This window comes from Coregonus clupeaformis, unplaced genomic scaffold (genome assembly GCF_020615455.1).
Source record: "Coregonus clupeaformis isolate EN_2021a unplaced genomic scaffold, ASM2061545v1 scaf0057, whole genome shotgun sequence".
NCBI lineage: Eukaryota > Metazoa > Chordata > Actinopteri > Salmoniformes > Salmonidae > Coregonus > Coregonus clupeaformis.
This window is the reverse complement of record NW_025533512.1, coordinates 947,901-959,569: the sequence shown is the minus strand read 5'-3', so window position 1 is coordinate 959,569 and position 11,669 is coordinate 947,901. Positions and strand designations below refer to the sequence as shown.

General features: G+C 42.4%; 1 protein-coding gene across 1 annotated transcript; it reads left to right on the top strand.

Moving 5' to 3' along the window:
* The first annotated feature begins 10,680 nt into the window (after positions 1–10,680).
* On the top strand, positions 10,681–11,668 carry LOC121569046 (gamma-crystallin M3-like). The gene is made up of 3 exons (XM_041879649.2): positions 10,681–10,776; positions 10,963–11,202; positions 11,355–11,668. The coding sequence occupies exons 1-3, from the start codon at positions 10,750–10,752 to the stop codon at positions 11,628–11,630; spliced, it is 543 nt and encodes a 180-aa protein (XP_041735583.1). The 5' UTR covers positions 10,681–10,749; the 3' UTR covers positions 11,631–11,668.
* Position 11,669: the final 1 nt, after the last annotated feature.

Sequence of the window (11,669 nt, the reverse complement as noted above, 5' to 3'; positions counted from 1 at the left end):
TAGTGACTTGAGACATATGCCTAGCTTCTTGAAACGGGCACATATGATTGAAATAAGCCTATAGCCTACTGTACTTATATTATATTTTAATGCAGTCATCTCGGTTTTCATTTGAAGCATATTTTTATACGTCGCTTGTTTGTATAAATTGCAAAGACATTGGCAACTTTGTATTTGTAGTCAACTTTGTTCTAAAGTTATCAGTGGTTACAGACGGATAAACCATGTGATTCTACATTTAGCAGAGATCTGTGTATAAAGTGACGCGGGAGAGCAAAACACATTAATGATGCACTTAGCTGTTCTACAAGTGGTCTGAAGCAGGCGTTAGATTACGAGCGTTTTCAAGTGCAATGTTAATAAAGATGGTTTTGGGAAACCGCTCAGAGATTTTACTATGCTCCTAAAAAGGTTCTAACGTTGAATTTAGCCTTAAAGGGACATTTCTAAATTTCTCAACTTCATATTCATCATCTCCAGCACCACCCCATCAACAAAACATAGAAACGCGCCATTTTCACATATGTTGATGTTGAAGTGGTGCTGGAGATGATGAATATGCTTGACATTTTTTTAAATGTCTCTTTAAAATGCTTTTGGGAAACCAGGCCCAGTTCTGTCACCACTGGAAATGTAAGAAAAACACACAACCCATCATGTAGTAATGCATTCACAACCCCCATGCATTTTAAAGTAAACACTGGTGCTAGATAATTGAATGCACAAAGATGAACATGTACACATTTGGTTTACAAAGCCATTCAGCAAATGTCATGGTATAATTCACGAAGGGTATAATGACTCTTAATACACATATTCTATATTTAGCTAACGTTAGCCAGGGGGTAGCTGTCATTCTAAATTCAAAGATATCCAACAAGCCAGTTTGAGGTGTATGGCGAGGGGCAATTCGTCAATAAAAAAACACACAAAAGGGGGTTATTTGTGTAACTGAATGGCCACATTGTTCACTGTGTGGCTTTAGGTTGTCCAGCTAAATATAACTATAGTAAAAACCATGTTCGAAAATAACAAGGTTGGCAAATAGTGAATGCTAACTATGTTAGTTTGCTAGCTACCTGCAATACAATAGATGCTTGGAACACTTCAATGCAGATATATCGCAAGCGCTAGCTAGCTAAAACAGTGCTGCACAGCAGACACTGAACGCTAAAGAACATCACATTATTTGACCAAGACTATTCAGCCAGCTCATTCGAATTCCGTGTTACAAATGTAACGTTACCTTGTAATTGTCATTCGCTGCTCACGTACCTTGATTTTTTTCACCTTCTCCACTGTCAAATAAGCCGAGGCAAGAACGTCCCACTGACAATTAAACCCGTGTCAGTTCGTAGGTAAACGTCAGCGCAATGGCTAGCTAACGTTTCAGCGAGGTTTCCAGCAAGCACAACACAGCCTTCGCGAGCGTGCGTAAAGATTCGACGTGTTCGATCATTCCCTCTTCTCCGTCCTCCTCCCACTGAGGTACCTCCTCCTCCAGGTTTTGAGGGAGGAAAAAATCCCAGAATTGCGCTTAATTTGCCTCCAATAATAACCACCCAGTGAAGAAGAACGAGACACTATTCATTTCGCGACCGTATGAGAAAGACCAAACATAGCTACAAAGACGTTTGTAGTATGAGGCGCGGAGGGCTGCTGAATTATTCATGAGGGTGCTCAGATTCTGCGTTCAAGTACAAGTGGGAAGATGGTATTTACGAGAAGGGTGCAATTGTAGCCCGCAATTTGGGGCGTTCCTGCATGTGAGCATTCCTGAATCTGTAGGAACTCCTCTCTATACTTTTATTGGTCCATTTTTTAGTTAGGACAGACGGTAGGCGGGGGTGCTCCAATACAGTAGGTGGCGTTAATGCACAATAACGTTGGATGCCAGCTGCCGATAAATCCCACAGAAGAAGGGGCAGGGGGAAACAACGGTAGCTAGCTAGCCGTCCACCAGTGGTAGACATTTACATTTACATTTTAGTCATTTAGCAGACGCTCTTATCCAGAGCGACTTACAGTTAGTGAGTGCATACATTATCTTTTTATTTTTCATACTGGCCCCCCATGGGAATCGAACCCACAACCCTGGTGTTGCAAACACCATGCTCTACCAACGGAGCTACATCCCTGCCGGCCATTCCCTCCCCTACCCTGGACGACGCTGGGCCAATTGTGCGCCGCCCCATGGGTCTCCTGGTCGCGGCTGGCTACGACAGAGCCTGGATTCAAACCAGGATCTCTAGTGGCACAGCTAGCACTGCGATGCAGTGCCTTAGACCACTGTGCCACTCGGGAGGTCAGTGTCCTTTGCCCCCGCCTGTCGAGCACTGTTTTCCCGCAGTTCTGTTAACGACAGTGAGGGCAGGTGTTCGGCAGGCAGATGCGAAGGACACTGTGTGCTAGCTTAGCCAGGTTGTCCTAAGGAGGACTCCGGGGGGTGTTCATGAAGGAACCAATGGGATGCTCGAGGGGGGCGTTCCTGCAGATGCAGGAATGCCCACATGCAGGAACGGCCCAAATTGCGGGCTGCAGTTGCACACTATTGGTATTTACCAAATACTGACTGGGAAAAATCCACTTGAACAACCCTCCAACTCTATCATCCCTGAGCTCCGACTTCTCCCACATGCTGACCTCTCACGTCACCTACTAAGAAAATTAGGCTACCTCGATAACAGCATTTTCGGCAGTTAAATGCAACAACAAAATATTATTTATAAAAAGCAATCTATTAATATGGTTTTTGAACATTATCATTTATTTGCAAGCATGATACTTTTAGTTTATGCTTGACACAGCTTGTTGGCCATTAGCCAATCAACGTTTCTCAATGAGTTCAAAGCATGTACATGCATCCAACTAGTATTTCTGACTTCACAACTGGTAATTTCCACTTTCCCACTTGGTTATGAATGCAGCACTGTCCAAGTAGCCTACTGTAAAATACAAGGTCATGTCAATCAAATGTACATTATTTATGGAATAACTCTGTAGTAACAACTTTGTAGGTACATAGGACCTGCTATGTAATCGCAATAGAGGTTATTTACACAAGTGGAGGGAGGTCTGGTGGGTTACTATGGAATCATGGTGTACATCGCCAGTGTCTCGAATCTCGGAATGGGTCATGCTGGCTTCGTCTGACACACACACACTGCTGCAATCTCAGAGTTTTGTTTTGTCTAGGAAAGCTAACTCTTGATAAATACAGGCATTAATTTCACTTCTGGTCCATCCTTGCTTTGACTTGTCATGGGGAGTTTTCTCATAGCGAAGATGATGATATCTGTCTGAGATCCACATACCTTGCCTACTCCTGCTTTAGATGTGTGTAATCTCTGTGAATCTTAGTGTGGGAAATACTATAATACTCACATATCGCAATACACATACTGTAGAGATGGAACACTACAAATGTACAATCTAACAAATGAACATCCTCTCACCCATTGGTAGTCACAAGTTGGAACATACAGTTTTATAATGATGAATAAGCTAACTATTTCCTTTTTCTTTTGATTCAACTACCTCTTACCTATTATATATTACCAGAATGAATGTGATAAGAGAATGAGGGTAGAGAAATTATTATTGCCCTGCTGCCAAGTGTAGCCTACAGATCTAAAAGACAGAAATCAAATGATTTACATTTTGGAAAGAATGTAAACATCTGGATCAGTCCTAGGGGCTGATCAAACAACAGCGGTTTCTGAAGGCCTGCACCCGGAGGTAAGGTGAAGAGAGACAGGCAGATGAGGCTGGGATGCATTTCTGTGCTATCTTCTCATCATAATGTATGATTCCCTTATCACAAACCAGACATAGGAATGCCATTTCTCTTGGTCTCTGGATTATGTTTGAGAGATGCCTATCGTTCATGGAAATATATCTGGGGTTGGACATTAATTTCCCTAACAATGGCCTATTCCCTCTCAGTGGACGCAAACAGACAACAAAAGACAGTTCTGTTCTAGAATAGTTTTATTCTATTTTTGTAAGTCCTCCAAGGACCACACACATGCCATGCTGCCCCAAAAATAGACACTATAGCTTACTGAAGCCATTTTTGCAAACCCACTGAGCCAGTTCTTCAGCACACAAATGAACCGTCGACAATACCGTGGCCTACCTACATACTTACTCTTTATGTAAATCAAGTGAATCACGTGACAACATGTCTGGTCAAAGTATCCACACACGTCCTTTTATCTGTGGTTTACATGCGTACACAGACTAACAAAGAAAGACACATTCCTTTTGAAATGCAGTGTTGAATTGAGTCAAAAGACTGTGCCAGGCCAAAGTAATGGACAAAGTAAGAAAAAAAGCCTAACGCTAAATAGATTAGATTCCCAGTTGTTCAGTGACAATGCTCAATTGAATAAAACAGCGGTGATTGATGTCTTCCGGATGGGTTTGCTGGCTGAGGCTTTGAGGAGGCATACAATGTAATGGCCTGAAAGAATGGATGGGATTTTAATGCTTTCCCACAGTGTTTCCAAACCATTTCCTTCTTAAGACTGATGACCAGTTCCTCTTTGCGAAAGTCCCAAACCGGCTCTTAGCACCTTCAAATTGTGTTTATGATTACCAAGTGGTGCTGTTTGTTAGCTGCCTACATTTCTATACACCCAAAACACTGTATTGAATGAGTCAAATTCTGTTTATTACGATGTCAATGCATCATTTGCATCTCTGCTCTATAACCTGGAGTATAGCCAAGTACAGAGAGAGGTTATAGAAAAGTTGAACGCATTCAATGTGATTGTAATGTGATAATGGAGCCAGGCAGGCAGATAACTACAATAAATAAATAAAAACACCCATAACATGGTAGTGACTTAAATAGAGAGAACAGGGAATGAACTGTGCTTACTTAAATATTATTTGTTGGATATGTTAAACATTGTGTATTTCCCTGTAGATTTGAATAGATTGTTCTCCATTTTATTGTATAAGGTCCACAATTCAACCTTTCTTGATTTGAAATTGATACTGGATTTCCCAGAGTCCAACTCCGCTCAGCAGACAATGGCTGCCAGCATGCAGTAGGCAGCCGTTCCATCAACGTCAGTCGGTTGACATTGACATACCGTTTTAAGTTGCTTCTCTTAATAAAAGTAATACCTGAGAAGGTCACGAGCCCCATATATCTAGTTAAGGGCAGCCCTAACAAAGTGTCACTTCCCACCTGCGTGGGATGAAAAGCAAACCCTGATGAAAAATTGAATGGGCTGTTTAAGTAATCCTCCCACATCAATACAACCTGAGGCCAAATTGAATTACATGTAAATCTCCTCACCCTCACACATATACACAACACATGCACACGCACACGCACGCACGCACGCAGGCACGCAGGCACGCACGCACGCACACACACACACACACACACACACACACACACACACACACACACACACACACACACACACACACACACACACACACACACACACACACACACACACACACACACTGTAGGCCTCTCCATTCCTCTGAGACACATCTGCACCAAACACAATGATGAAGCTGTTTACGTTTGTTGGTTCCTTTGATCACAGGATAGATTACACATGCTCCAGACCCCCAGTCCCATTACACACACGTTATTAAGGTCTATGATTTTTTTCTGCATTTCAATTTTGAGCGCCATTAGGTCCCACAGGTGGGTATCGGGGACTGCTGCAATAATCTAAATTGGATTTCCTTTCCGCAAGGCTGCACGTTTCATCCCCTTCTCCGAGTCAGATCTCCCTGGCTGTCTGACTATCTATTAATCTAGCCCGCCCAGTTCATTTATTTTACCCTGGTCCCTGGAGAGGAGGCCCTGCCAGCCCTCCCTGGATGGATTCAACAAAGCAACATGGCAGAGCAGGTTGCTGCTGTTTACTTCCTGTCCCTGTTGAACATCTCCTGAGTCCATGAGTAAACAGGACAGTAGCTTAGTAATAGTCTCAGAATATAAACAAACCTTAAGGCTCACTCAAGCACAGTTGGATTTATTATTTGTCAATGATTTGTCATGTGTCTAACATCATCTGTCATGTTTCTATCATTCTATGTCAGATTTGAGGGCTATGAAAATACATCTTAAAACAATGATATAAACATTCCCATAAACTATTGATCTTATGCCAATATCTAGTTAGGGGATTTAAGGCATGTCTATCAGATGAGTAGAGGAACAAGAGGTATCATAGCTTCTTGGAGTTAGTTAGTAAATGCTTATGATTACTTTTGCTCCCTGTATTGAGGCTGTGTGCACTTAATCAGGAAAAATAAATCAGGTCAATTCAATCAGGTTGACTCTTCATGACAACATTGCCCTTCATGTTGAACTGAGTAGGTTATACAACAGTTTCGGATGTTGCTTATCCTGTTTTCATTCTCTTTCTTCCTTGGAAGAACCAAACGCAGGGGTGGTTGAGATGCCATTGGTGGAGCCCCCCTTTGTGGGTGCTGGAGAAAGAAGGCTTATTTTGAGCTCCAGGCAGCATCCTTCCTATTGGTCCATGACAGCTAAGCACCATTAGAGACTGAGCACATGCCAATTAATCCTGCTAATTGTTTTATCCCACTCTGGTATATCTGTTTTGGAGGAATTTGGGCCAGCCATCAGTGTCAAATCAAAAGTTTTGATTGAAATGGGTATAACTGCTAAATTATCTCTCTTCAGCAGGAACTGTCTTGTTATTTCTTTAAATCTTGACATTCAATTCATCTTCATTGGTATGATATGCACTATGTAGCCTGTGTATGCATGTGACTTTGCTGTTGTGAAGGTCATTGTGAATGCAGTTATTGACTATATGATTTATTTACCACTATATTATTTATTTATTTACTACGGTTGTCGAGGTAGATGTAGGTGGGTGTGGTGGTGGAATCAGGCGCAGGACGCAGTACGTTAGTCCAAAAGACTTTAGTAGAGCACAACAAAATAATCACGAATAAATGCCCTGAGGCAAAACTCCGCACGTAGGCGAATAACAACGGGCGCACAAACAGGTGCGCAAAACACTCCAAACAATTGGAGAAAATGCTCAACCGAGCAAACAGTGGAAAATACAGCCTACCGGCACGACAGTCAAACAATCACACACAACACTAGACAAAACACAACGAGAACTTATAGGAAACTAATTACACTAAACGATAACAGGTGTAACAACAATCAGACAAAAGCAAACGAACATAGAAACATGCAACGGTGGCAGCTAGTATTCCGGAGACGACGAACGCCGAAGCCTGCCCGAGCAAGGAAGAGAGGCAGCCTCGGCCGAAACCGTGACAACGGTTTTCATCATGACAACCTTGTGTCATTTCACAGTGTGAGTGGAGAGGAGGCTAGATTTCTCCACAAATCGTGTCAGGTGAGGTCATACTGTACGCTGGTCCATAAGTCTCTGACAGTCACTTTGTGTCTTCTCAACTTGATCAGTGTAACTTTTGTTGCTGTCTTGCTACTGTGACACAAGAATAAAGAGGGGCAAGGTGTCTTTGACATGGCATTCTCTCTGAATGATATGCAATAGTGACGGTGTGTGTGCTCAGTGTGTGTGTGATTCTGTGTGTTGGAGAGGTGATCATCACCACCAACTGTAAAAAAAACACGGCACTCTCCGCATGGCAATGGAGCAGCATAGCAACCGGTTGCTAGGGACTGGGGCTAAGGCGAGCCCCCCCGTGGAGCTGACTTACATCTCTGGCAAGCGAACCGTTAAAAGGAGGAATTCCCCTGTGACAGTGGGCTATCGCATGCCACTACCCCATTGCCATGGTGACCAGCATGTGGAGGTTGATGGTATAGACGACAGGGACCATTAGCTTCAGTGGAAGAGGGTCCTGGAGGGGGGCAGGAAGTGGGCGTCTGTCTCATTGAAGGGCAAGATGCCAACACACACAAGTGAGGGTGTGGTAATTGTGACACCCTTTCTAGGTACCACCCAGTCTCCATTGGCACGGCTGACTTGACACTGATAACAATTACTGTGAAAATGTCAGGACAGCAGCCAGGTGGATATGGGTTTATTTTTGGATCAACACTGAGAATAGTGAATTATCTACAGGGCTGTCCTTTCTGAATGCTTGGTGTTTTCCCTCTACACACAGATGTAGTGTCTGTGTATATGGATCTATTAGACAGGTTCAAACCACTGATTGTTTGGTGGAACAGTACATTTACCATTGAAGTCTTGTCTAAGTTTCGACTACAGTCAGTGGTAGGAAGGTAAGAGGACAATTGTCATCACTATATCAGGACAGGAGGAGAGAAGTGGTGACCCTTTGCTGACCTCCACTGGCATGAAGAGGAACAGGTGCCGAAAACCTCCACCAAATTCAATCTACTGTCTGTGAGTTAGTCAGGTACATGAAAATACTCTTGTAAAAGCCTATCTGGACATCAAGCTCCACATCCAAATATGGGGTTCTATTTGAGAGGGAAAATCATGGATGGAGCTATTTTTTTATTGTGCATTGTGTAGGGAGATCATAAAACTAAAGAAAACAAAAAATAAACAACGATTACCTTACCGGGGAAGAATGTTGCTTTTGGCCGGCGAGCAGGTAATTCATTTAGTTGTGAACCAGCTGCCTCTTAAGAGGAAGAAGGACTGCATGTGGCCTCTATCAGCACAGCAGAGTGATGACCTGACCTGGCATAACAAAACAATAGGCCCTACATTTAGCTCCACACCACACCTCTAAATATCTGTCTACATACTATATCTCTGCCTGGATCGGTGCCTAGCACCGGGTGTCTTTACATAAGAACCTTCCCAGCTGGTAACCCAGTCTCCGTGGTACAATGCAACGCGCCTGGTGCTCCAAAGTATCTTAGGAATGTGCGCTGTTAAAAATAGGTGGTACTTGATGCAAAGCAGAACATTTCCATTCTATAAAAAGCCGCCACAGAGAATATGTGAAAGATGCAGGCAATGGCAGATAGCCCTTCTAGCATGCTTTTCTCTATCATCAGAATGTGTGTGTGGGATATCTAAGAAGGGAGTGATTAATAGAGAGATGGATTAGTAGAGAGATGTGTGCCTGTCTGTGTGTGTGTGTGTGTGTGTGTGTGTGTGTGTGTGTGTGTGTGTGTGTGTGTGTGTGTGTGTGTGTGTGTGTGTGTGTGTGTGTGTGTGTGTGTGTGTGTGTGTGTGTGTGTGTGTGTTTAACTATGCTTGTGGGTACCAGAAGTCCCCACAAGAATAATAAACCTAGATATTTTGACCAACTGGGCACATTTTGTTGGTCCCCACAAGGTCAAATGCTATTTCTAGGGGGTTTATGGTTAAGGTTAGAATTAGTGTTAGGGTTAGAATTAGGTTTAGGGTTAGGGTTAGGGTTAGGAGATAGGGTTCGTTTTATGTTTAGGGTTAGGAGCTAGGGTTAAGTTTAGGGTTAGGGTTAAGGTTAGGTTTTTGGGTTAAGGTTAGGGTTAGGGTTAGGGTTAGGGTTAGGGTAAGGGCTAGGGCTAGTGTTAGGTTTGGGGTTAGGGGTTAGGGAAAATGGTATTTTGAATGGGATTGAATTGTATGTCCCCACAAGGTTAGCTGTGCAAGACTGTGTGTGTGTGTGTGTGTGTGTGTGTGTGTGTGTGTGTGTGTGTGTGTGTGTGTGTGTGTGTGTGTGTGTGTGTGTGTGTGTGTGTGTGTACGTGTGTGTGTGTGTGTGCGTATGTGTGCGTGCGAGTATGATTGCTTTGGCTAAATGAGACCAGACTGTTTCATCACATTGTTTGCTGTAAATCAGGGGAAAATATTATGTTTTCATAACCTCAATATTGTAAAAACTATCCTAATATGGACTTTTGTGGGCAGGGAGTAAAAAAGGTGGACTTAGAATTGTCACTCAAGTTAAATGTGAGTGAATTAACTACTTTACAATAAAGTCTATAAAGTATTATAACAGTCTAGAAAGTATTATGAACCCTTATTAACTATTTACAGACCCTTTATAAACTCTTTATAATAAAGGGTTCTTTATAATAAGTGTTAACTCTATTATTTGTTATTTTTGTAACTCAAGAGGAATTAACTAATTGATGGATTATTGATGTATTTGAAATATTTTTTTAATACTATTTAAAGTTTTGTAACAATTTCTGTAGTATCATGTTATGAACCACAAAAGTTAGTTAAGTAACAACTCACTTTTGATGATGTATTCGCTGGTTAGGAATGTCAGTCTATGTGAAGTCCACTGAGGTTTAAGAACAGTCAGCACACTGAACAAAAGATGCGTAATAATACATAGTTTAACCTAACAGGTTAACCCCAGGTTTTCACTCTTTATTCAATATGTGTGATTTCTGCCAAATGTCTTAAATTAAATGAGCTTACAATATAACATTGAGCCATGCATTACCAATATTTAATAAAATGTATGTTTCAAATAAGATCACAAAACTTAGGAAGGTATTGTGCGATGTACTGTATGGAGAACATTCCATTTCAAGGCTGTTGCTAGCTGTTGTAAACTCTCAAAAGGCTTTATGTTACTTTGTTTGAGAAACAGACAATTGAGAAACTGCTTTTCTAAAGACACTGAGGGATCCAGTCACTGGAAATGTGGACGTAACCTCAGTGGCCTCTGTAGGCTTCTATAGCATGTTGCTGGGTCAGGGGTTTGAACAATGGAGCTAGGAATTCTTTAGGTTTGGTCAGGTATAAAAGAAAGGGTTAAACCAGGTAGGAATCAGTTCAGGAGCAGCAACCAGCAGCACAGCGAGCAAACATGTCCACCAGCATGAACATGGGCAGGGTAAGTTTAAAACCAAAATATATACTTTAATTTTCATATATTGTTATACAAAAGGGCTCTAGTGCTCTAGCACAACCAACTACAACATTAAAGTTGAAGTGTGACTGAATAGCATTGCACATTTCTCTAAAATGTTAGTTTCATAAAATTGTTTAATTAATAGAAATGTTCCCTTTTTATTTTCAGATTGTCTTCTATGAGGACAGGAACTTCCAGGGTCGTTCCTATGAGTGCAGCAGCGACTGCGCTGACATGTCCTCCTACCTGAGCAGGTGCCACTCCTGTAGGGTTCAGAGCGGCTGCTTCATGGTCTACGACCGCAACAACTACATGGGAAACCAGTACTTCATGAGGAGGGGCGAGTACTCTGACTTCCAGAGTATGATGGGAATGACCGATATCCGGTCCTGCCGCACGATCCCCATGGTAGGCCATAGGATATTTAGTCTGCTGTTAACAGCCCCACTAGAAGTAGCTGTGTGAAGTCCATTATCACACAAATTATATTGACTGTGAGCTTTTCAACAGTCTGATGTATTCAGTAATTCATTCAACATATTATTATTTCCTCCTAACAGCACAGAGGATCCTACAGAATGAGGATCTACGAGAGAGATAACTTCGGAGGTCAGATGCACGAGATGATGGATGACTGTGACTCCATCATGGACCGCTACCGTATGTCCGACTGCCAGTCCTGCAACGTGATGGATGGCCACTGGCTGATGTACGAGCAGCCCCACTTCAGAGGCAGGATGATGTACATGAGGCCCGGAGAGTACAGGAACTTCAGGGATATGGGCATGAGTGGCATGAGGTTCATGAGCATGAGGCGTATCACTGATATGTGCTAGATATATTATGTTGATCAAATAAAAGTGATTGGTAATCCG